A 24116-nucleotide genomic window follows, 5' to 3' on the forward strand; every position below is an offset into this window, starting at 1 on the left:
TTAAGATCATTTCTGCCGGGCAGAAATTCTATCGATTATTACTGTCTGAAAGGTGTTTTATCTTCAAGAAAAAGGGACATTTGTGATACTTTTCCTCACCATCTGGACCAAATGTCCAGTTTTGTTTTATATTTTGTATATATTATGTATTAAAAAGGCAACATTTAGAGAAAGAAGAATTTGATAAATACAAGAAAAAAATGTTATTCAATAAAACATGAGAAAGTCAACTTTTAGTTAATCATCTAATTCATTAAATCATTAATTACATCATGTTAATAATAGTTATTAATACCTTTAAAAAACAACTGAAGAGGAGTGAAAAACTTTTTCATTCATTTTTCAGTTTTGTCAATACAATACAACACCATCATTCGTGGAGCCAAAAAAGTCAAGAAAATTTCTTTAAATACATTTTTCTAACATTATTAAGAGCTAAAATGGACTGAATTTTAAGGAACATTTATCCAAATACTGTGGTTCAACACATATTTAACAAGATTAATTAATTTGATTTGTTTTTTTTCTTTTTAATATTTGAAAGAAATTTAGATTTTATACAGTTTTCCTGTTAGTTTCTCTGTTTTATATCATATTTATTCAACTTAAATGTCTTTATAATTAACCCAAAGCTTAATTACATTCATGTATTTCATATATTGTGTTTTAAAGTTTCTCACTTTTTACTTGTGTCTAATTTTTTTCTTCCCATTAGATGTCGGACAAGTTTCATCCTCAGATCCGTGGAACTCTTAACCCTTAATAATAACTGGTTATTAACCCGCAGCAATAACTGGTTATTAACCCGCAGTAATAACTGGTTATTAACCCGCAGTAATAACTGGTTATTAACCAGCAGTAATAACTGGTTATTAACCCGCAGCAATAACTGGTTATTGACCCGCAGCAATAACTGGTTAATAACCAGCAGTAATAACTGGTTATTAACCCGCAGTAATAACTGGTTAAAAACCAGCAGTAATAACTGGTTATTAACCCGCAGTAATAACTGGTTAAAAACCCGCAGTAATAACTTGTTATTAACCAGCAGTAATAACTGGTTATTAACCCGCAGTAATAACTGGTTATTAACCCGCAGCAATAACTGGTTATTAACCCGCAGTAATAACTGGTTAATAACCAGCAGTAATAACTGGTTATTAACCCGCAGTAATAACTGGTTAATAACCAGCAGTAATAACTGGTTAAAAACCAGCTGCAATAACTGGTTATTAACCCGCAGCAATAACTGGTTATTAACCCGCAGCAATAACTGGTTATTAACCCGCAGCAATAACTGGTTAATAACCAGCAGTAATAACTGGTTAAAAACCAGCAGTAATAACTGGTTAATAACCAGCAGTAATAACTGGTTAAAAACCAGCAGTAATAACCGGTTAATAACCATAACCTGCTGCATAACATCCGTCTCTATTTATTCCGAGTTCAGAAATAATCGCCTGATGACTAAAAACCTGGAGTCTCAGGAAGTCTCGCCTACACTTAGTGGAGACGACCATCACGGTTACTTAAGATGAAGATACAGTTGAAGTCTTCAACTCTGAGTCATCCTTCTCTTCACCTTGATCTGTCCATCAATCCTTCTCGCTCCAGTCCAACCGGCTTCGGTTTAGACTCCGAAACGAAGGAGAAGGAAATAAACGACAGTGTTTGACGACAGCTGAACGGGACGGAGAAGAGGAGGCTGAAGGATTTCACTTCTGTTCACACCACAACACTTTTAGCTTGACTGACGGTCGGTGTTTGTTTATTTTATTTTTTCTGCTGCATTAATGAGCCGACAGAGCGAGTGGAGGAGGTGTTGTGATTCACCGCCGGGAAGGTGACGCGAGGATCGACAACAGTCGCTGGCAGATGATGATGATGTTTGTCACTCGCCTGCGTTTTATACAGTCAAGACATATTAAAACACACTTTAATTCAAGCTCACACGATTTAATAGATACATATAAATCATGTGATTAAATCAACTGCATCTAAAATGCAATTTAGAGCAATTTCCTAAATTAAAAAGCTCAGTGATTAAAAAAAAATAATCTCCCTGAAGCAATTTTTCATTTTCAAACTAACGTAGATTAGATTAGACTTTATTGATCCCACAGCAGGGAAATCCACTTGTGCGGTAGAGAAAACATTTACAAAAAGGACCAAAAACGGAGAAAGAACACTTAAGAAAACAGACGTGCTATGAAGCCTGCAGTGACAAGTACAATATGCTAAAGAATTAATGCTCAGGAATGGATTATTGCCCAGAAGAGCTGAAGGAAAGCACTGGAGAAACAATTTCCCGAAGGAGACCTCCTGAGGGATCAATAAAGTTTTACCTTACCTTATCTTTAAGACTAGTTATTGTAAAGTCTGACTACGGTTGGAATGAATGACCTGTGGAAGGTCAGTAGTGTGGGAGCCTCGATGGAGTCCAAAGAACAGTCCAAGACTGAGCCAGCTCTCCTGACCAGTTTGTTTAAAGTCTCTGATCGCAGAAGACACCACAGAGTCATAAGAAGGTCTTTAAAAGTGTCCTTCACACACCGAAGGACCTCAATCTTTTTAACAGATGGAGACGACTCTGGCCCCTCTGGTACAGGGTGTCGGTGATGTGGGACCAGTCGAGTTTGTCGTTGAGGTGAACGCCCCGATATTTGGCGACGAAGTTGGGCGATGACCTCCCTGTATTCCAGGTCGCTCCCCTTGGACACAATCGTCAGAGAACTTCAGGAGGTGGAAGTGTTGTGGCGGAAGTCCCAGGTGTACAGTGAGAAGAGAAAGGGAGCGAGCACTGTACCCTGAGGAACCCCCGTGCTACAGACCACCAGATCGGACAAACAGTCACGACGCCTCACGTACTGAACTGCAGAAGGTCCACCGCGTTGGCCACGAAGGTAAGGCAGGTGGGCGAGCACGATCCTCTCCATGGTCTTCATCAGGTGGGAGGTTAGGACCACTGGCCTGAAGTGGTTAGGCTCCCTAGGATGAGCAGTCTTTGGAACCAGGAACCACACAAGACGTTTTCCACAGGAGCCGAACTCTCCCCAGGCTCAGGTTGAAGATGTGTTGAAGAACACCTCAGTCCATGAGTCCATCAGGGCCAGTAGTCTTCCTCGCCTTGGTCTTCCTGAGCTGCCTCCTCACCTGGTCTGATGTTATGATGAGGGTGGGGGAGGGACCAGGGGTTGGATGTAGAAGAGGAGGGAAGAGACTTGGAGACTTGAGGGTGGTGCAGATGTTGGAGTACCAAGGTGGATGGTGAGGTGGGTCACACCAGGACATCCGCTGAGGGGGAAGGGATGGGAGGTGTAGGATAGAGACGTGTCACCATCGAATCTCTTCTCCTTGAGCGGGGACTTCAGTTCTGGGGTCACCAGGGTTTGTTATGGAATGATTGATATCACCCGAGATCATCAGAAGAGACTGAGGGTGCGATGACTGCAACCTTGATACAACATTATGAAGCTCACAGGCTGCTGCAGCGTCACTTACGGAGGAATGTATACATAGATGTACTTGTCCTTCCTTTTAAAATGCAAAAATGTGTCTCTTGAGGCCATGAATTGAATGAATTACCGTGGTTTGGTCTTTTTTTTCAAGTCAAAGACTTTCTAGAAACTCAGGGTCATAAGAAGAAGTCGATGCGTTAACTTCTGGTTTCAGATCGAGAAACACTCAACTAGTGTCTGAACAAGAAGGATCTGTCTTACCTGCAGTTGATACAAAAAGCGAGAGTCGCTCTAGTAGAAGAACTCACATTTCTCCGATCCTTAAAACTCTTCACTGGCTGCCAGTTTCTTTCAGGATCAACTTTAAAATTCTGGTTCCTACTTTCAGATCTATTCATGGTCAGACCTTCCATCAGTGATCTGATCCAGACTTACACCCCAGCTCGGGCTCTGAGGTCTGTGGATCAGAATCTACTGATGTTTCCTGAACACGGTTCCGGACCAGAGGAGAGAAATCCTTCCAGACTGTTGCTCCTAAGCTTTGAAAGTCACTTTACAAATAACCTTTACTTGACTCATATCTATCCATTTAAAAATAAATAAACATTTTAAAAAAGTGCTTAATGTTGGCATGTATACTACTCTCCTCTCATGAAGGTATTTACGGGGGAGGTGAGATTGTTTCGGTCAAGTGGTCACAATTAAAATAATCCCATTAAATTAAAATGTATACCTTGTTTAATACAGCAGGCTTTCGCCACTTAAATTTTTCTTTTAATGTGTATATATAGTACATGTATAAAAAGGAGATATTTATCCAATTTAATTCTATAATAATATAATAAAAAAAATATATTCAATTATTTAAAATAACTGTTAATTCTCCACAAAAAATACGACTTTGAATGTAGAGAAATATATCATCTTAATAATGGCATGTATTAGTGTTATTATTAAACATATCTTCATCTGTAAACACTTAATTCAGTTAAAATAAACGTATAAACTAGTCAAAATGAAGGTTCATAATTTGAACAGAGTACATCTGAACCTATTATTTTCTCTGCAACTCACCTATTGGATTAGTCTATTTTTCTATCCCCAGGAAATACCATGTTCTAGACTCTACTCTTCTATACTAGATACTCTACTATAGAAGAGCAGTACAACTGCTACCACCTAGTGGCCGGATACAGCCACTACAATCATTCTATGCATCTCATGAGCGCTTGAGATGAATATAAAAGTCTAAAATATATGATTTGATATGAACGTAATGAGCATCAGAAACACAATCAACTAATACGACCCATGATGCTCAGTGATTTTTTTTTTTAAAGATTCAAAGACCAAATTTGATCAAAACCAAAGTCATAAAACTAATTTTCTTGCAACATTTACATTGTCAAAGATACATGTCTAAAGCCACGACTGAATGAAAACAATATATATTTTTTAAACGTTGTGTGCGTTCAAAGTGTGGCGCTTTCTGCTTCTTAGAAGATTTCTAAGAATGATGTGAAACCTTCACAAATAGAAATATAGATTTTAAAAAGGAATATTTGAGGCTTATTTATAACATTATAATAAAGAATGTTCCATTTGTCATTCAAGCCCCAAAACCCTGAACATTTAAACACTTTCAATCCTTAAAGGGCAACTACTTTCAAACTCCATCTCCCCCTACTCTCGTGTTCTAAATGTTGAAGTCTCTACCTCCAAGGGACTTGTTGTATAAACAAAGCGGGGATTGATTACCTCACAACGCTCTCGTAACCTCTCGTTTGCCCAGATTTCAGAGCAACTTTATAAAGAAATAAGTTGAAAACATGGTCATGATGAGGAACTTACTGTATCTTGAAGATAAAGACTCAACACTTGAGTGAGTCAGGAGAGTTTTCACAATAGTTGACCTTTAAACATTTGTAAATCTAGTTACACATTTACGATCACGGTACAGACACATGTACACTCAAGTCAAACCTTTGACGTAAACGATTACAAACCCACAGAATCCTCTTTTTATGTAGAAGTAGAAACACAAGAAAGTAAAATAACTTTTGTTGTTTTATTATAAAACATGGTTTGAATCCCTGCTCAACAAAGTAAAGCAACACGGCAACATTTGTAAGAAAATATTAAAGAGTCGAGTGTCTTCGTACACAAACCTCTGAAGAAGTTTTGTTATCGATGGATGGAGCGTCTGCGGCTCACTGGGCTCCCTCGGTGTCGACCACGGCGATGGCCGACACGTAGTACGGTCCTTCCCTCAGGTAGCTCTTCAGGCCCAGGTAGTGCTGGCTCCCCAGGATCTCCGTGGCCGTGGACGAGCTCACCAGCGACCCCACCAGTTCGAACTTGGCGTCTTTGGCCTCCTTGCTCTGACCCGTCGAGCGATCCAGGACGAACTCCATGAAGCCCGGGGTGTTGATCATTAACCTCTGACCCCAGGGCTGCGCGGCGATGGCCTGCAAACACACACCAGGATCAGACCATGACATTTGATTGACAGGTGGACGAGGAGGGTCACTCACGGTGAACACCTGCAGGGCGGCGCAGTGTAACTCGGGGAAGGGTTGCGTGCTGATGTTGAGGATCAGGTCTATGGGCTGGTTGGACAGGAGCAGGAACCAGGACTCGGTCAGAGCCAGCAGGTCGTCGGTCTGTTGCTCCGGCTGAACACACATGGACTTAGACTCTGATCTGGACCACAAAGGAAGGTCTTCACCTCTAGAGCGAGCAGCTGCGACAGCGCGTCCAGGCTCCGCACTCTCAGCTCCGTGGCTCCAGAACTGGCCTGTTGACTCATCCGGGTCAGCACCGGCTTGAACTTCACCCCTGATCCGACACAAGGCGTTAGATTCAAATCTACACTTTTCAATTCTCATCAACGTTTGATTTCAGTGACATCTAGTGGTCATTGTGGAATCTCATCGCTCAAAAACCAACACTTTCAAATTGATAACTTTATTTCTAACCAATGAACATCTTTGTTTAGAGCGTTAAATATAAGAACATGTTTTTAAAGAGATGGTTCTGGTTCTGATTCTATTAGAATTAGATTCTCCACTCATCCATCAGAATATTCAAATTTTCAAATTTGGTTTTTTTAATAATTAAATTCAAAGATTATTGTATTTACAAAATGAGATTTTTTTTTTTCAGAGTTTAATATTCTTATTCCGATAAAATTCAATACATGTCAATTTGAAGAATTTTAAATTAAATACTAAAATGTGGGTATAATGAGTAAAATCAAAATGATCGGCTGAATTGATCGTACCTCGGTACTCGTTTGGCTTTGTCTGGTTACAATAAAATTCAATATAAAAATGTTTGTATAATAAACGACTGGGAATAAATTAAAAATATTGTTTTTAATTATTGGTAATAGAATATTTAACTTTAAAAGTTATTTTTTTAAATTAAATGATTAAAGCAGTTATCAATTAACATTATTGAATTCAGTTATTAAAAACAAACCAAAAAGACAAATATTAATTTTTTAAAAGAAACATCAAATTCTACCGTTCAATATCCAGATGGCAGTGATTATACCTTCATACGTTTCTTCCAAATAAATAATAATTTGGAGCATTCAAATATTAAAATACAATATAATAATGTGTTAAATGTCTTGAAAAAACTGCAGACATTTATAAAAAAGATAAATAAAACCTTCAAATTATACAATCCGTTTACAGGCGTCTTCAATAAAATCATCAACACATAAATTATAACCAAATAACATGTTGGATTTAAGTGAATAACTGAACCAAACGATGTCGTCACACGTCTGACCTGTTTTCTGCATGACCTGCTTCCCCTCCACCGTAGACCCCAGTAAGCCCAGAGTGTCCAGAGCGACTCCGATCACGGCCGGGTCGGCGTCCAGTGCCATCTCAAACACCTTGTTCAGGAACACCGGGTAGGCCTCGCACACCTGCTGTGGGCTCTCCATGATGGCCAGCTTCCCGAAGAACTTCACCAGACCTGGAAAAGTGCAGGACAACATTAGAAACGTCGCGTGAGACGGATCTCACTGAAACAGGAACAGTTTACACTTGAACAGGCATCTGGGGGACATTTACAGCCTTGGACCCAATTTGATCAAAACCAAAGTCATAAAACTCATTTTCAACATCGTCAAAGATATACGTCTAAAGCCACGACTGTATGAAAACAATATAATTTTTTTAAACGCCGTTTTTAGAAGATTTCTAAGCATGATGTGAAACCTTCACAAATAGAAATATAGATTTTAAAAAGGAATATTTGAGGCTTATTTATAATATTATAATAAAGAATGCTCCATTTGTGATTTTTTTTTTGATTAAACAGACGATTTTACTTTGTTTATATGTAGACATTTCTGTAGCTGCACCACCAAAACAGATGTTTGTGGTATCTCTTGTGTTATCTCAGGGTCAGGGTGACCCGAAGGCCTGAAAACAAAAGGCCAGGACCTTCCTGTCTCCCAGAAATACATATAAAGTGGTTGAGGTCGTTCATCTTGACCCAGAGACAACACAAGGGATACCACAAACACATTTGTTTTCAGGCCTTCAGGTCACCTTGACCCACAGATAACACAAGAGTTGAATCTATTGTCATTAAATATTATACAAAGTACAAAATGCAGATAAATAGAAAACCACATTAATAAACAGGTAAATTGTAAGAAGGCCCTAAAACTTTTTTTGCAAAAAGTGAATAAATAATGTCTTCTTTTATTTTAATTCATTTTCATAATGGATAGATGCATATTAAGAATTCATTTGAACACTGTACACTTGTTTTAACATTATTAGTCAACGACAATATAACGTAAAGATCTTTATACTGCAAGTATGTATTAACTATACTATTGTATTTACATGGTAACAGGGTTTACCTGGGAGATAAAGCGAAGAAAGGGTGTCCGTCTCTGCGCCTCTGATCATGTTGGCGATCTTGTCCATGATCCCCTGCTGGGCCAAGTACTGTCGGCCATGTTGACTCTGAGCCAAGAGCGTCACCATCTCAATGGCTGTGGCTCTGAATAAAAAACAAGCAGGTGTTCATTTGTGTGGAGTGAAAACATCCAAATAATAAACCATATCAAACAACGATATTAACCGTGTTTTCCACAGTCAAATTTAATATAAATGTTCTTCTGTACTGAATCATCTTTATGCTACTTTATCTTTAGCTTGATGTTAATCTCATGTTACCTGATCAAAACATCATCTCCCGTTAGTTCTACCAGCAGCTTGGACATCATGTTGCTGTTCGCGCAGTAACCTAGTGATATCGGAGAGATCAGCGAGATTTCAACCAGCAGCTGCCAGGAGAAAAAAAGTTACTTTTTTAGAATCAAAAAACGTTTATTTTGGATCAACAACATACCTCATATATTCTATATCGAATGACATCATCTTTGGCCATCACGTCGTTCAGCGTCTGCAGCAGGTCGCTGTGGAACAGTTTGTCCAGTCCAGGCTTAGAGTGACTCAGCTTCGTCAAAGTCTGAATGGCCTGAAGACAAATTATTAAAATAAAAATGTCACGGAACATTTATTCACAGGTGCGAGCGATGATTAAATGTGTGAAAATACACAACCGGCACCTTTTTGGCCACAGACATCTTCTCCTCTCCGATGCAGTAGATGACAGATTGAAGTATCGTCTGGTTGTTGAGGATCTCTGTGACGCTGGCAGGGTTTTCCACCAGCCTTCCGATCTTGAAAAATAATAATAATTTTGAGTTTTCACTTTATGTAGGCTTCGACTGTTAGAAGAGTAAATGAATATTTGAAACGAGACAGTCTTGTTAGGTGTATATTTGCCACTTCCTGGATATCGGCAGTGATCAATCACACTTTTCATGTTGGATCGATCAAACTGAATACCTGTTAGGTCGCGGTATCGACTGCGTTCATGTTCTATTTGTCAACACTTTACAACAATATTGACGACGTAGAAAGCATGTCCTAGTTCATGAAGAATAAACAACATTTTAGATGGACACGCCACAAATCTGGCATTTTCCAAGTTGATTTAAGATATGATTATATATATATATGATTTGATTTTTTTACTACCAATACTTCAACTATTTTGAGGATAATGGGGGCGGGACTAGATAAGCTTCAACATCTCCCGCTTTCCCTTTCGGGACATGCATGTAATATGTGAACTACGATGAAATGTGATGTTGATGATTTAAACTGTTATGCCCGTAATAAACAATATTCATTCATTCATTCATTCATTCATTCAAGGCAAATAAAATATTAATTTGAATCTTTTCACATACCGAGTCCTTCAAGGAACATCTTAAGACATTTTTATTTGTGCTTTTCCTAGATTTTCTGGAACTCCTGTGTTGTTCTCAGTTTTATCTTGACCTTTAAAGTATGCATTTTATTGAATACTGTTTTGATTGTTTAAGCGCTTTGTGACCCTGGTCTGGAAAAGCGCTATATAAATACAAGTTACTTACTTACATTATACATTTGTCTGCGAGTCTACAAACTATCTTTCAAATTGATCGAGTCACACACTGGTTTTTCCATCGATTGCCTGGTCGAGTGCTAATGCTAACTTTGTGAATTTAATCAATTAAATTAAAAATAAAAACATTACTGTGGTTTATGTTTCCATTACTGTATCTTTAAACAAATTATGGGGAGTTTTGTTCAACCTAGGATATGAAATTACTTATTTGAATTATTCATTCATTCATTAAAAATGATTAACATCATTTTTACACAAGATTATTTTCTGTTTCTTTAATTAAAAAGCCTTAAATGATACCGAACTTTGGGCTAAATATTAAGTTATGAGATTTTGAAAGTCAATAAAAATGTCACACCCAAAATATTGAAGACATACTCACTTAGTATTAAGGAGGTTGACCAGAAATGAGTGGATTTTTACCCATTTTAATGAACCATAACCGTCTTAATATTTACCTCAGGAAAATTAAACATACCAGTGGAATCATCTTAACAAGACCTCTCTCCTGTTCATACAAATCAATTAATATTTACAAATTGTACACACATACCTTCTTCTTCTTCAAAACAAAAACTAAATGTAAGTGATTGAAGTAAGACATGTATACCTGAGTCAAAGCCAGTATTTTGACAGGCTCCAGTGGGTGTTTCAAGCCTCTTTGCAGCTCCGACTTGTAGTTCTGAGCGATCTGTTGAGGGCTCAGAGCCATCATGATGCGTTCAAGGACGTCCACACAAAGCTCAACCTGTTCCCTGTAATGCAACACAAACAGTTAGCATTGTTTATTATGCTAACATCATACCACTGTAATACTGTTAGCATTAGCATAGAATCAACTGCTGCTAGCTTTATATTAAAGACAACTTTATTACATGTCATTGGTATTTTTTGATATCAAATGTTCTCTTTTGCTAAGTTAACAGTTTTTAAATCTTAAAAAATGTCACCCGGACGATGACAGTGACTCAGCAAATATCAACAATACACAAACCTGTTGTTTGAGTTAAGCAGTGAGAAAATGACATCCAGACGCTGCCCGCTGACGGACTGCGTCAACGAGCTCAGAGGAATCGACAGAAGAGCCGTTTTCAAAGTCTGCAGCTCCTCGATCGGATGACCGACGCCAGAAATCTCGTGCAGCAAACTCTCGATGGACGCCGCCATGATTCCGCACTGTTTTGAGATTATTCTTCTTCTCGCGGGCAATTAGAGCGAGTGACGTCACGATTAAAATACACTTCTGCCACCTAGAGGTCGCTCGAGAGTCCAACACGTAAGTTTCATATAAAGAAGCAAATAAATGCATTAAGATTTATAGAATAAAGGAAGAACAACGTTCTTAATCTTAACCAAAAGCATTTGCCTTATTTTAGTCATAAAACTAAAATGTCGTGACGAATAAGGAGATATATTAGATAAAATTCGGTTACCTCCAATATCTGGCTTTGAGAATAGTTTACTAAAATAATACTCGATTTAAAGTAATTAAAGATTTAAAATAAAGCTGTAATATCGATTAATTCGAGAATAAACAGGAACTTGTCGTGGGGGCCCTTTCTGATGTAACACCGCCCGGATGTAATTTGATGCAGCGCGCGCTCCTTTTCCGGTCTCTTTCCCTCACCGCGTCTGAACGAAGATGGTGAGCAACAACGCTGACAGAATCAAATCTATAAACATCTACCTTATACAACTTACTAACATCCTAAACGAACTACGATCCAATGTCTGCCAAACCTCTAAAAGGTTTAGCTGCTAAATTGTGTCGATGTTTTTTATATTTTGGTTAAATATGATGATACTTCCTACCGAGTAGCTTCACGTCAATTCCAATGGTTAGTTTCCTAGCCGGGTTAGCATTAACGTGTCGCGTATTACATTAATGTTATTTAAATTCACAATTATTACCAATAATTCGAATTTGGTGCTTTTCTGAATCGTCTAAATCACGTTTAGCGTTATTGCTAGCTAGCGCTTAGTGGAGTTTACAAGCTAAGCAACGTTAGCTTCTTAATTTGAGCCAAAACACATTTTAAACTTATTTACAAAACATAAAATGCATGTTTGATATAATCTCTGCAGTCTTGTCAATGATGTTCTCAAATAAATGTCTGAACATATGAGTTCCACTGATTCGCACTGTTTATCTGAGACAAGACGTCAGAGATTGAAGTTTTATTCTTGAATTCAAAGGTTTGAACAGTTTTATTAAATCATTTTCTGTTCTGTCCACGTGATCCAGACGAAGGGAACATCATCTTTCGGAAAGCGCCGGAACAAGACGCACACCCTGTGCCGTCGTTGTGGGTCCAAAGCCTACCATCTGCAGAAGTCCTCCTGCGGCAAGTGTGGGTACCCGGAGAAGCGCAAGAGAAAGTGTAAGTTCTCCTTTATAGTCATCGGCCACCTGTAGATGCCCCCGAGAATCAAGAATATAACTTAATTCAAGTGTTAATGGTTGATTATGGACAAGGCCAGACAAGTCATGGCCATACTTTTTCTTGGCAAAGCGTTCTGACCCGTACGACCGATGATGGAAACCAAATAAATGTCTGAACAAATGATCAACCGTGATATCAGTGATTTATCTGAGGTCAGCAGGAGTCAGACGCCCACTTCGACTACACATTATTTTACTAAATGACCTAAAGAATGAGAATTATTGACTTGTGTTTTCACTTTGGATTGTTTGAACTGAGATGCGTCAGAAACACATTTTGTTTCAAAATGGTGGATTTTACTGATTAAAACATCCTTGTGAATTTTCAAGGACTTTGATTCTAACGTTTAATTGTTTTCTAAGTCAGTCATGACTGCATTAAAACTGCAAAACCGGGATCGTTTTCTCCATTTTCTACGACTGTTTATGGTTTTGAAGTTTCCTCTGAAGGGGAAGAATGATCCATATTTATTATTATTCACTTGTATTTTTACTTAGTTTGGTCCCATTTGTCTTCTGCGCTTCATAAAGTTTGATTGTAGTGTTGACATCCCTCATATTAAATCAATGTCTTGGTTTTGCAGACAACTGGAGCGCCAAGGCAAAGCGGAGGAACACCACTGGTACCGGCCGCCTCAGACACATGAAGGTCGTGTACCGCAGATTCAGGTAAGAGCTTCGTAACGACCACATTATTATTATTGTTGTTGGTGCGGATTTTATTGCATTTATTACGAGTCTGGTCAATATTAATAAACATGATGTCCTGAGACATTTCTTTAGATGTGTTGCATCCTTTAGGATTGAATCGTTTTTGCTATTCAATGGAATGTAGTAACGAAGAGTAGTTTTTCCAAATGTTCAAAAATGTTCTCTTGGTTTTGACTTTTTAAAGTAGAATGAAAGTGTTAAAGCAACAATAAGTGTGACATGTTGAAAGACTGCTGATCGATGATGTTTAAAAATGTCTGAACAAATGAATTCAAAGTGATATCAATGATTTTTACTGAGGTCAGCAGATAAAATTTCGTAGATTTATCCACTTGTCAATCATCCAGTGTGACGATAAAACCTGGATCCAGCATGTTTAATTTTGTTGGATGTATAACTTCTCTCACACGAGTTCTTTTGTCTTCCAGAAATGGGTTCAGGGAAGGTACTGCCCCCAAACCCAAGCGCGCAGCTGTTGGTGCCTCCAGCTCTTCATAAATGACACATTTTTGGTTCAATAAATGTGATGATAAACCGGAGAGACTGTGTCCCGTTTGTTTTAATCGATATTTTCAATTTAAAGAATGTTGTTTTGAGACATTCATCAGTGGTGATATCAATTATCCCAACCAACATGACTGTATAGATGACTATAAGGAATGCATGGTTAAGCTAACTCATCATTCACTCCTTCAGGAGGTGAAGCAACACAATCGTATGAAACGAGCAGGAACATAAGTAATTTGTAAAGCGCTTTAACAGTCAAACAATACACAGTTAAAATAATTTAAAAGGCCAAGACAAGACAAACTGCAGCCCTAAGATAAAGAAAAAGCATGAATAAAAAGTTCTTAAAGATGTTTCTTGAAGGAGTCAGTAGATCATCAAACACAGATGTTTCTTGAAGGAGTCAGTAGATCATCAAAAAACACAGATGTTTCTTGAAGGAGTCAGTAGATCAAACAGATGTTTCTTGAAGGAGTCAGATCATCAAACACACAGATGTTTCTTGAAGGAGTCAGTAGATCATCAAACACACAGATGTTTCTTGAAGGAGTCAGTAGATCAAACAGATGTTTCTTGAAGGAGTCAGTAGATCATCAAACACAGATGTTTCTTGAAGGAGTCAGTAGATCATCAAACACAGATGTTTCTTGAAGGAGTCAGTAGATCATCAAACACAGATGTTTCTTGAAGGAGTCAGTAGATCATCAAACACAGAGATGGTTCCAAAGCTTAGGAGCAACAGTCTGGAAGGATTTCTCTCCTCTGGTCCTGAACCGTGTTCAGGAACCATCAGTAGATTCTGATCCACAGATCAGAGCCTGAGCTGGGGTGTAAGTCTGGATCAGATCACTGATGGAAGGTTTGACCATGAATAGATCTGAAAGTAAGAACCAGAATTATAAAATGATCCTGAAATAAACTGGCAGCCAGTGAAGAGTTCGGATTGGAGAAATGTGAGTTCTTCTACTAGAGCGGGTCAGAATTATTTTTTTTTTTAATAGTTTTGAAATAACTGCAGGCGAGACAGCTTCTTAAGGCATAAAAAAACTGTAAAAAAAAAAAGTAGTCTAAACAAGACAAACATGGATTATAAACTCCAGTTCATATTTTGACACTTATCCTAAATTTAGATATTAAAACTGTTGAAGACTGATAAGTATAAGTAAGTAAGTAAGTAATATTTATTCATATAGCGCTTTTCGAGACCAGGGTCACAAAGCGCTTAAACAATCAAAACAATACTCAAAAAAGTACATACTTTAAAGATCAAGATAATACTGAGAACAACTCAGGAGTTCGAGAAATTCAAGGAAAAGCCTGAACAAATAGAAACGTCTTAAGGTGTTTCTTAAAGGAGTCAGTAGACTCCATCAAGCGCAAAGAGAGAGAAGATCGTTCCAAAGCTTAGGAGCAACAGCCTGAAAAGATTTCTCTCCTCTGGTCCTGAGCCGTGTGCGTGGAACCATAAGTAGATTGTGATCCACAGACCTCAGAGCCCGAGCTGGGGTGTAAGGCTGGATCAGATCAGTGATGTAAGGAGGAGTCTGACCATGAATAGATCTGAAAGTAAGAACCAGAATTTTAAAATTGATCCTGAAAGAAACTGGAAGCCAGTGAAGAGTTTTAAGGATCGGGGGAAATGTGAGTTCTTCTACTTGAGCGGGTCAGAATTCTCGTTGCAGAGTTCTGAATCAACTGTAGACGAGACAGATCCTTCTTGTTAAGACATGAAAACAAACTGTTACAATAGTCCAGACGAGAAGAAACAAACGCATGGATTATAAGATCCAGATCATGTTCCGACAACATTTTCCTAAGTTTAGAGTTTTTTCTCAGTTGAAGGAAACAGTTTCTGGTCAGTTTTCTGCAGTGTTGAACAAGAGACATGTCTTTATCAAATACAACACCCAGGTTTCTCAGGCTCAGTTTGACAGACTGACCTAAGTCACCCAAGTACTGACTCAACCCTGGAATCTTATCATCAGGAGCAATCACCAGAGTTTCAGTTTTGTCCACATTTAGCTGAAGAGTGTTTTCACTCATTGTTTAATTTCTAGCAAACAATTGACTAAGCTTTTCAGCCTCTGGGGCTCAGTTGGATCAAAAGAGCAGTAGAGCTGGATGTCATCAGCAAAAATGTGATAAGAAACATCTGGAAATCTCTGAATGATTTTACCGAGGGGAATCAAGTACAGCAAAAACAATAAAGGACCCAGAACAGAACCTTGAGGGACTCCACACAAAAGATCTACCGATTCAGACCTCATTTGATTGGCAGATACACTAAAACTGTGCCCAGAAAGGTAAGATGAGAACCATTCTAACACATATAACAACTTTGTCTTGTATTATGTTTCTGTTGATGAGGCACATGGTGTCTGTACAGTTATACACTTGTGTAATGAATATCTGACAGTTGTGATTTAATATTTTCTTTGTTCAAAACAACCGATTATTTAAGAGTTCATGTCATGTATTAATATAACGTTACTACATGTCCATATCCGTGGAATCATGAATGTATTTCAGTTTTCAAAGTGTCGTCACCTTATACGTGTATACAATGTTTATTCATGATCATTAAAAATGGATTTGAAGATGAACATTTTAGCGATCGATCCATCACGTTTATTACCAAACATTCTGAACTGATATGAAGTTAAAACCTGCTCGGATCCAAGATCGTTTCTCTCTTTTCACTTTAGTTTTTATCAATGGAAGTCGATGAGAACCTGTTGACAACAACCGACTAGACTCTGAAATGAGGAATTTTCCATCGAGCTTTATTTTCTCGCTGCTGCAGAGACTTGAAATGATCCCGTCGTGATGCCGTAGTGAGGAAAGATGTTTCAGAAAGATGTTTGGAAGAGCCACACTTTAATCCCTGATGAACAACATCAACAAATTGCGCTGAAAATAGGACCAAAAAAAAAAAATGGCAGCATTAAATAAACACGTTTGAATCTTCGCTCTGAACTAAAGATTTGACCATCAGACTCGCTTCATGTCCAGTTATTGACGCATCATCGACTGATGAGGAACCTGATGAGGAACCTGATGAGGAACCTGATGAGGAACCTGATGAGGAACCTGATGAGGCAGCAGCGACCTTCACACGCAGCTTCACAAATGATTCAAGAGTTTCTCAGTTCACGTCATCTCTTCTTTTTGTCCTTTTTGGTTTTGCCGGAGGAGCCGTGGGCAGAAGACAAGGCGGACGCGTGTCCAGATGTCTTCAGGTGGTCGAACAGCTTGTTTCTAGTCGGGAACTCGTGGCCGCAGATCACGCAGTTGAGGATCGTTTCCTTCTGTGGGAGATAAGAGATGATCAGAGATGATCAAAGACGATCAAAGATGATCAAAGACACATTAAAAAGGATAAGAATAGAAGTTTTATCACAATATATGGTTGAATTCAAATGTTAAAATCTGACATTTTTCATTTAAATCTTCTCTTTTTTAAGCATTGTATTTTTTTTTCAATAATTGAATTAAATCATTTATATATTTAAAGGTTAAATTCGTATTTTTTCATGATGATTGAATTGAAAAAACTAAATATTTTAAATGAATACAATTCTAAACTTTTTTTTTTTCAAAATTTCTTCATTGAATTTAATTTGCTTTTGTTTTGATAACTTTCTTTTTTTTTAAACTCTTTTAAACGCAATATTTTTACATTTGTACCTATTATAGTATATTACACCATTAAATCAACATCTTTATAAATTGAATTAAAAAAGGCTTTATTTATAATATTTAGTTTAGAAAATTTAATTTTTAATGATTGGAATTTGAAAATCAAACACTATTTGTAAAGAAAACAATTCAATAGTTCAGAAAATATTCGATTTTATTTTGAATAAATTATCAAATGAATAAAATTCTAACATTTCAATATAGAAATCATTTAATTTTAATTATTTAAATCATTAAAAAAAATACATTTCAATAAATAAAACTGATGAATAAGAACCTTGAACATCATTAAACACAAACAGAAAATCCACTACATTCCGAATGTTTTCTGCACAAACCTGAACGTCTGCATCATCCGACTTGATTGGCTTGACGTTCTTCACCTTCTCTTTTCCGCCGACTTTCTTTCCTTTCGTCTGCCCTGAGCTGCTGTACGAAGACATGACACAGATCAACATCTAAAATAAACATTATCAAATCTGGTGAGACAACATGTATCACAATACAATATATAGTGATACTGCAGTAACAAGGATATATGTGTAGTATTGTTGAGTACTTGACTCTAGTGTTGTGATACTATAGTAACAAGTATATATGTGTAGTATTGTCGAGTACTTGACTCTGGTGTTGTAGTATTTACAGACCACATGACTCTTGACGAAGTCGTAACTGCTTTCATTTGTTTTCAAACCAAAATATGTCCAAACATCAGCTTTAAAAGCTGCTTGAGTCACTGTATCCTCTCGTCCTCAGTCATCGCCGGGATCTATCTGGATTTCATTGTTTTTTTGGAGGATGTAATAACCGTCTTCTGAGATTCTTGATTGAATTTTCAAGAACTTTTTATATCACCAACACTTTAAATTTGAATTTAAAAGGCTAACATTAAAGAAAACATTCAATTTATACATTTTATTTTTGAAATATTGTAATTTGGAATCAAACTCCAAGTGTAAAAAGCTATTCATTACAAAGAAAAATCAAATTAAAATTCCACCTTTCAATGTACAAATGATGGACTTCATTGCTGACCTGCTGGACTCTGCGGGAGGATCTTCTGGCTGCTCCTGCTGCTCCTGCTGCTCCTGCTGCTCCTGCTGCTCCTGCTGCTCCTGCTGCTCCTGCTGCTCCTGCTGCTCCTGCTGCTCTGGTTCTGCCGAGTCTTTGGGGACTTCTTCAGTGGTCAGGACCACAGCCGGCTCCTCCTCCTCCTCCTCGGCCGGGGGAGTACTCTCCTGAGACCACGACAACACGTCGGTTAATAATAATGAATCGAACCGTGAGTCAGAAGTCTCTCACATTCAGAACTCGCTGTAGTTTCTTCTTCTTCTTCTGCTTCTTCGACAGCCTGAGATCAGAAGGTGTTTAATTACAGAAAACAACATCTTTAATTCTTCCTACTTTTGTCTTGGTCTATCTTCCTCCTCCTCTTCTTCTTCTTCATCCTCCTTCTCTCCGTTCTCGCCTGCGATCTTCGGCTTCTCCTGGTTCGGCCCGAGCAGCTCCTCCTCCTCCTTCTCCAGCTGCTGCCGCAGCAGAGCGACCATCTCTCGATGCTTCTTGGATTTCTCGTGGTTCTTCATCCTTCAGATGAAAGTCACACAAACTCAAGTCTCTGAAATATCAAGTTTGACTTTTAAAAACCACTCACGCCTTGTCGGTCTTGAAGGACTTGTCACACGCGGGGCAGTAAAGATCATCAAAGTCTTCGAGGTCCAGATCATCTATTCCGTTCTGTGCGTCTGTGAAGAGGTTTAAAGATTGTATTTGTATCACATCTTAAACGGTGTGGTCTGCTGGGGGAGCAGCATGACAGCAAAGGATAGGGCTAAACTGGACAGCCTTATTAAGAAGGCCGGTTACGTCCTAGGGCGCCACCTGGATCCTGTGGAGGAAGTGTCTGGGAGGAGGATACAGAGTAAGCTGGCCTCCATAAGGAAGAACTTATCTCATCCTCTCCAGCACACACTGAGGGCATTGAGGAGCTCCATCAGTGATAGGATGCTCCATCCCAGGTGTGTGAGGGAGAGGTACCGCAGGTCCTTCCTCCCTGCTGCCATCAGACTCCACAATAAGAACACAGCAAGATAAATATTTAACAGCACCTTTTCTTCTTGTTTTTCTTCTTGTTATTTTTGTAAATATGATAGTGTATATATAATATAGGGCAGATTTCTATTCTATTCTATTTAGATCTTTCTTTTCATTTTATTATTCTATTTCTGGGTGTTTTTTATTTGAGGTATTGCGCTTGCTGTTGTTTAAACTGAATTTCCCCTCGTGGAACAAATAAAGGATTTCTGATTCTGATTCTGAGAGAGACTTTATTATGAATCTACAAACAGAGGAACTACTACGTCAAACTTCTGATGGTTTTTGAGTTTCAGTTTTTGTTTACTTTCTTCTAACAAGGGGTGTATGATAATACTGATACACTTAAATATCATGACATTTTTGCCATTTTCATCATAGTTATTTTATGGTTTATATTTGAAATACTGGTGGATAAAATAATACTTTTATTTACCATTAACATGGAAAACCTACAGCCACCAGCTCTGCAGCTAAAGACACAATGAAATGCCGCAAGATGACTGAGGACGAGAGGATACAGTGACTCCAGCAGTTTTTAAAGCTGATGTTTGGACATATTTTGGTTTCAAAACAAATGAAAGCAGTTACAACTTTGTCAAGAGTCATGTGGTCTTTAAAATCTGCAACACCAGAGTCAAGTACTGGACAATACTACAAATACATCTTTGTTACTACACTATCAAAATGTATTGTGTCGTTGACTCTGTATCCTGATGCATATCGTATCAACAGATTTTTGCTATTATGCCCTTTGAATCTAAAGGGACAATGAAATTCTGCTAGATCTCGGCGATGACTGAGGACGAGAGGATACAGTGACTCCAGCGGCTTCTAAAGCTGATGTTTGGACATATTTTGGTTTCAAAACAAATGAAAGCAGTTACGACTTCGTCAAGAGTCATGTGGTCTGTAAATACTGCAACACCAGAGTCAAGTACTCAACAATACTACACATATATCCTTGTTACTACATTAACAAAATAAATCGTACCATTAACCCTTTATCGTATTGTAGATTCGTGCAAATACACACCCTACCTTTAACCAAGTTATACTCCTATTCTGAATTCTCAAAAAGACACTTAAAAGGCCAATTGGAGAACAAATTTAAGGATTCTTATCAACTCAAAAGTGGACTCTTAAAAGAGTCAAAGGAGACAGATTTTCGGCATACATTAGGCGACTTCTCTCGTCTTTAAATCCTTGTTAAGAAATCCGTCTTTTTTCCATACGTGGTCGACAACAAGGCGTCAAACTTGAGTGTCATGAGGTCAAACGTCAACTCAGACTGACCCCATCTCTCTCCGTTTTCCTGCATTTCCATGTCCAGCTCGTCATCTTCACTATCAGACGCATCTCCAAAGGTCTCTCCGTACTCGGCCTCCATCTGCTGAAGCCCCTTCTCCAGCTCTGACATGTCCACCCAGCTCTGCTCCTTGTACTCCTCGGCAAGCCTTACAAGAAAAATGATTTTAATTTTTTTTTTAAACTTCGAACAAAGACATTTTTCAAACATACTTAGCCTGGTTGAGCTTCTGCTTCCTCCTCGTCTCCTCCACCTTCTTCATCTTCTCGGCGTTCTGCTCCTCCACCAGCTTCCTGTGGGCCTGGACCCTTCGGTCACGCTTGCGTACGAAAGCCACCAGCTGTCGCACCAGCTCGTTTCGCTCTTTCCTGCCCTTTTCCCTCGTCTTCTTGTTCTCCTTCTCCATCGCTCGTTTCTCCCAGCGGTTGGAGGCTTGTCTGGTGTCGTACTCTTCCTTCCAGGCGAAGTTCTTGCGAGTGCAGAAGCTCTGCCAGAAGCCATAGAAGACGTGGACCACCTGTGTGAAGAAGATTTGATGGTAGTCGCTCACTTAAAATGATGATTACAGAACGACAGGTTAGTTAGTAAGGATTATCGATGCTTAACTCACCGAGTCATAGTCGCTCTCAGCTTCTCCAAAGGTAGGAAACTCTTCATCTTCATCTTCCTCGTTCACTTTACTGTGTTCCATCTCCTCCTTCACCAGGGATTCAAATAAGCTCCTGTAGACGGTGTAAAAACCCTGAAGCACAAACAATAACAAAGGTTAAAAGTGAGAATTATTATGCTTATTATTTACTTATTATCAGTGTCATCATTGTTTTTGTTGAATTGAACATTTCAAATGTTGAAACTTTTCAAATGTTTTTATTGATATTTTCTTTGTTAAGCATTTCATTTTTTTCAATCATTTATATATTAAAAGGTTGAACTAGTTAATTTAAAAAATGTGTATATTTAAAGGTTAATTTTTTGGTTTGATCATTTAATTTAGATTCTTTAATAAGTAGACTTTTAAATTCAATATAAAAATGTTGGTGTAATAGTGACAATAGGACAATACCAAAAGAGTGCAGAGGATCAGCTCATGTCACGAGTCGCATGATCGTCTAAAAGTTTGATCAACTAGCTCGGTACTCTTTCAGTTATTGTAATTTGTATTGTAAATTTTTTAAAAATCCAAGAATGAAAAATAATGAATTTATAATAAAAACTTTTTTATTGATTGGAATATAATAATATCAAATTTTACAATTAAAAAAAAAATCATGGGGCATAGCCACTAATAACATTTAACATCACACCGTCAATTTCTAGCTTCAGACTCATCAAATCTGAACCTCTTTTCACTTCCAGGACATTCCTCACAAACTCCTCTTTTAGCATAACCCCTACTTCATTTGTCTTTCCATCAATACCATAGTAGTACAACTTGTGTTATCAGTTTTATCCTGCCCTTTAAAGTATATACTTTATTGAGTATTGTTTTGATTGTTTAAGCACTTTGTAACCCTGGTCTGGAAAAGCGCTATACAAATAAAAATTACTTACTTAAAACCTTATTGATTTTATTGACCTTTTCTTAATTTAATCAATTCAAATATTCAATATACCAATTATTCTAGAAAATCATTCAAGAAAATGATTTAAAAAAAACAACAACATTTACATTTAAAAAGTTTCAACAAATGAAATGTAAAATACATTTTAATATTCTGACCACACTGGCCATGACAACAAACCTTTTCATCGTCGCCGTAACCAGAGTAGCACGTGACCGTGAAGAACTGTAAGAGGTCGATGCTGTCGTCCTCGTAGTCTCCACTAACGCCTCCTTTCAACAGAGCGTCCCTGTGATTGTCGTACCTGCCGGAGTCAAAACAGAGTCTAAACCTCCAGGAACAAGTGTAAACAGTGAGAGGCGAGCACTAGATGGACGTGGACTCACCAAGCTCTCTCTTGTGGATCACTGAGGACATCATACGCTGCTTGGATCAACTTGAAATGTTCTGCTGCCTCGTCAGCGTTGTCCAAGTTCTTATCTGGTACAGAGGTTGAAGTTTTAGTGAGCGTCCATTGATCCCAAATTAAACTACGAATTATACATTTTGAGATGCTGTGATGAGTTTTCTCCTCTTTCACTTCTTAAATTCTGATAATTAACTTTAATAATTACTAGAAAAAAATGGCAGTTACTCCCAAAAACCCAGTTTAATCACACTATTAAATAAAAAATATAAAATGTTAAATTACAACTTCCTCCCCCAATACTTATGTAGTCTGTGCGCTAGATGGATCTACTGACTCCTTCAAGAAACATCTGAAGACATTTTTATTCCTTCAGGCTTTTCCTTGATTATCTGAGACTCTTGTGTTGGTCTGGGTGTTATCTTGATCTTTAAAGTATATATTTTATTGAGTATTGTTTTGATTGTTTAAGCGCTTTGTGACCCTGGTCTGGAAAAGCTCTCAATAAATATAAATGACTTACTTAATGACTTACTTGAACGACTGCAGTTTATTGTAGTTTATATATTTTTAACCACTTTTTTATTATTGTATTTATTTATTTTACAGTTTTAACTTTATTATTATTCTATATTTGTATAATTACTTGTATTTCGTTTTTAATATTATTTTGTCATTGTTTTTTGTTGGTTGTTTTTGTGTTTTTGTATGTCTTAAAATAATGTTTATCTATGTTTAATCTTTGTGTGAAATGATGTGACAACTTAAAGAAAAGAAAAAGGCTTTATCAATCAAACAATAATAAACAGACAATTCAGTCAAAACCCTTGCCAAAAACTGTACTAGATAGAATATAATAAAATGAAAGTTTGTTTATCAATCCAACGACGATCTTAATTGTAAACCAAGAAACTGAATCCAATGGAAATATCAACATTTTTAATGCTTACCTGGATGCCATTTAAGAGCGAGTTTACGATACGCCTTTTTCAAGTCATCGTCTCCAGCATCTCGCTTCACTCCCAGCATGTCATAATGACACTTCATTTTTAAAAAACAGCGACAGAAATAAAACAAAAGCTGCGAACAATCGTCAGTTCACTTCCATCACGTTGCGACAAACCCTGTTAGCCGGTAGCTAGCCGCTACATGCTAGCATCGAGACGGCATCGCGACGGCTGAGTATAATTTTAAATAAAAACGATTCTATGATTTAATAATCATATAAGCATTCTTGACTAGAATATAATAACAAATTATATAAATATAGTTTATTTATATTTAACTACTGCTCTGAGCCGCCGTACACGTCTGTGCTCAAGATATCGTGTATTCTCGCGACACCTTCTACGAAGTTAGTTAAAAGTTAAAAAATGTTTATTCATAAAAATAAATGTTAACATTATCTGTTGTTTTTTCCCTTTTAATT

The 24116-nt window shown here is 37.7% G+C and overlaps 3 protein-coding genes and 2 non-coding genes across 7 annotated transcripts; 3 read left to right on the forward strand and 2 right to left on the reverse strand.

The window, feature by feature from the left end:
* Positions 1-5507: 5507 nt before the first annotated feature.
* psmd5 (proteasome 26S subunit, non-ATPase 5) lies at positions 5508-11137 on the reverse strand. Its single transcript, XM_087792427.1, has 10 exons — positions 10951-11137; positions 10567-10711; positions 9067-9180; positions 8847-8975; positions 8672-8781; positions 8353-8495; positions 7260-7451; positions 6187-6296; positions 5993-6133; positions 5508-5926 (listed from the first exon to the last, which is right to left on the reverse strand). The coding sequence occupies exons 1-10, from the start codon at positions 11121-11123 to the stop codon at positions 5669-5671; spliced, it is 1515 nt and encodes a 504-aa protein (XP_087648553.1). The 5' UTR covers positions 11124-11137; the 3' UTR covers positions 5508-5668.
* A 903-nt stretch (positions 11138-12040) lies between these two features.
* LOC148079206 (small nucleolar RNA SNORD72) lies at positions 12041-12118 on the forward strand. The gene has a single exon (XR_015711398.1). It is a non-coding gene; the product is annotated as a small nucleolar RNA SNORD72 (small nucleolar RNA).
* A 62-nt stretch (positions 12119-12180) lies between these two features.
* rpl37 (ribosomal protein L37) lies at positions 12181-13649 on the forward strand (the record flags this gene model as incomplete). Its single annotated transcript, XM_087790662.1, has 3 exons — positions 12181-12337; positions 12984-13068; positions 13539-13649. Coding segments are annotated over 3 exons (312 nt in total), but the record flags the coding sequence as incomplete, so codon positions are not given.
* Positions 13342-13417, forward strand: LOC148079208 (small nucleolar RNA SNORD72). The gene has a single exon (XR_015711399.1). It is a non-coding gene; the product is annotated as a small nucleolar RNA SNORD72 (small nucleolar RNA).
* Positions 13650-16384: 2735 nt separating the features above from the next.
* On the reverse strand, positions 16385-23971 carry dnajc21 (DnaJ heat shock protein family (Hsp40) member C21). 3 transcript variants are annotated; one of them, XM_087790666.1, is made up of 13 exons: positions 23638-23971; positions 22668-22761; positions 22462-22585; positions 21330-21461; positions 20932-21236; positions 20707-20867; positions 18971-19061; positions 18721-18903; positions 18619-18667; positions 18434-18554; positions 18352-18379; positions 17655-17745; positions 16385-16925 (listed from the first exon to the last, which is right to left on the reverse strand). In XM_087790666.1, the coding sequence occupies exons 1-13, from the start codon at positions 23732-23734 to the stop codon at positions 16773-16775; spliced, it is 1629 nt and encodes a 542-aa protein (XP_087646792.1). In that variant the 5' UTR covers positions 23735-23971; the 3' UTR covers positions 16385-16772. The 3 variants fall into 3 exon arrangements, with proteins under 3 accessions (XP_087646792.1, XP_087646790.1, XP_087646789.1); XM_087790664.1 differs by having other exon boundaries at positions 17655-17742; positions 18352-18554; XM_087790663.1 differs by having other exon boundaries at positions 18352-18554.
* Between the last annotated feature and the right edge of the window lie 145 nt (positions 23972-24116).

This window comes from Callionymus lyra, chromosome 5 (genome assembly GCF_982586985.1).
Source record: "Callionymus lyra chromosome 5, fCalLyr1.hap1.1, whole genome shotgun sequence".
Taxonomy (NCBI): domain Eukaryota; kingdom Metazoa; phylum Chordata; class Actinopteri; order Syngnathiformes; family Callionymidae; genus Callionymus; species Callionymus lyra.

Coding starts and splice junctions, on each gene's coding strand:
- psmd5 (XM_087792427.1), bottom strand. CDS start 11,123: ATGGCGGCGTCCATCGAGAGTTTGCTGCACGAGATTTCTGGCGTCGGT. Junction 8,976..9,066: donor AGATGTCTGTGGCCAAAAAG/GTGCCGGTTGTG, acceptor ATTTGTCTTCAG/GCCATTCAGACTTTGACGAA. Junction 8,496..8,671: donor GGAGATGATGTTTTGATCAG/GTAACATGAGAT, acceptor TTTTTTATTCAG/AGCCACAGCCATTGAGATGG.
- dnajc21 (XM_087790663.1), bottom strand. CDS start 23,734: ATGAAGTGTCATTATGACATGCTGGGAGTGAAGCGAGATGCTGGAGAC. Junction 22,762..23,637: donor CGCTCTTAAATGGCATCCAG/GTAAGCATTAAA, acceptor CCTCTGTACCAG/ATAAGAACTTGGACAACGCT. Junction 17,746..18,351: donor CCTCCCGCAGAGTCCAGCAG/GTCAGCAATGAA, acceptor GTCTTCGTACAG/CAGCTCAGGGCAGACGAAAG.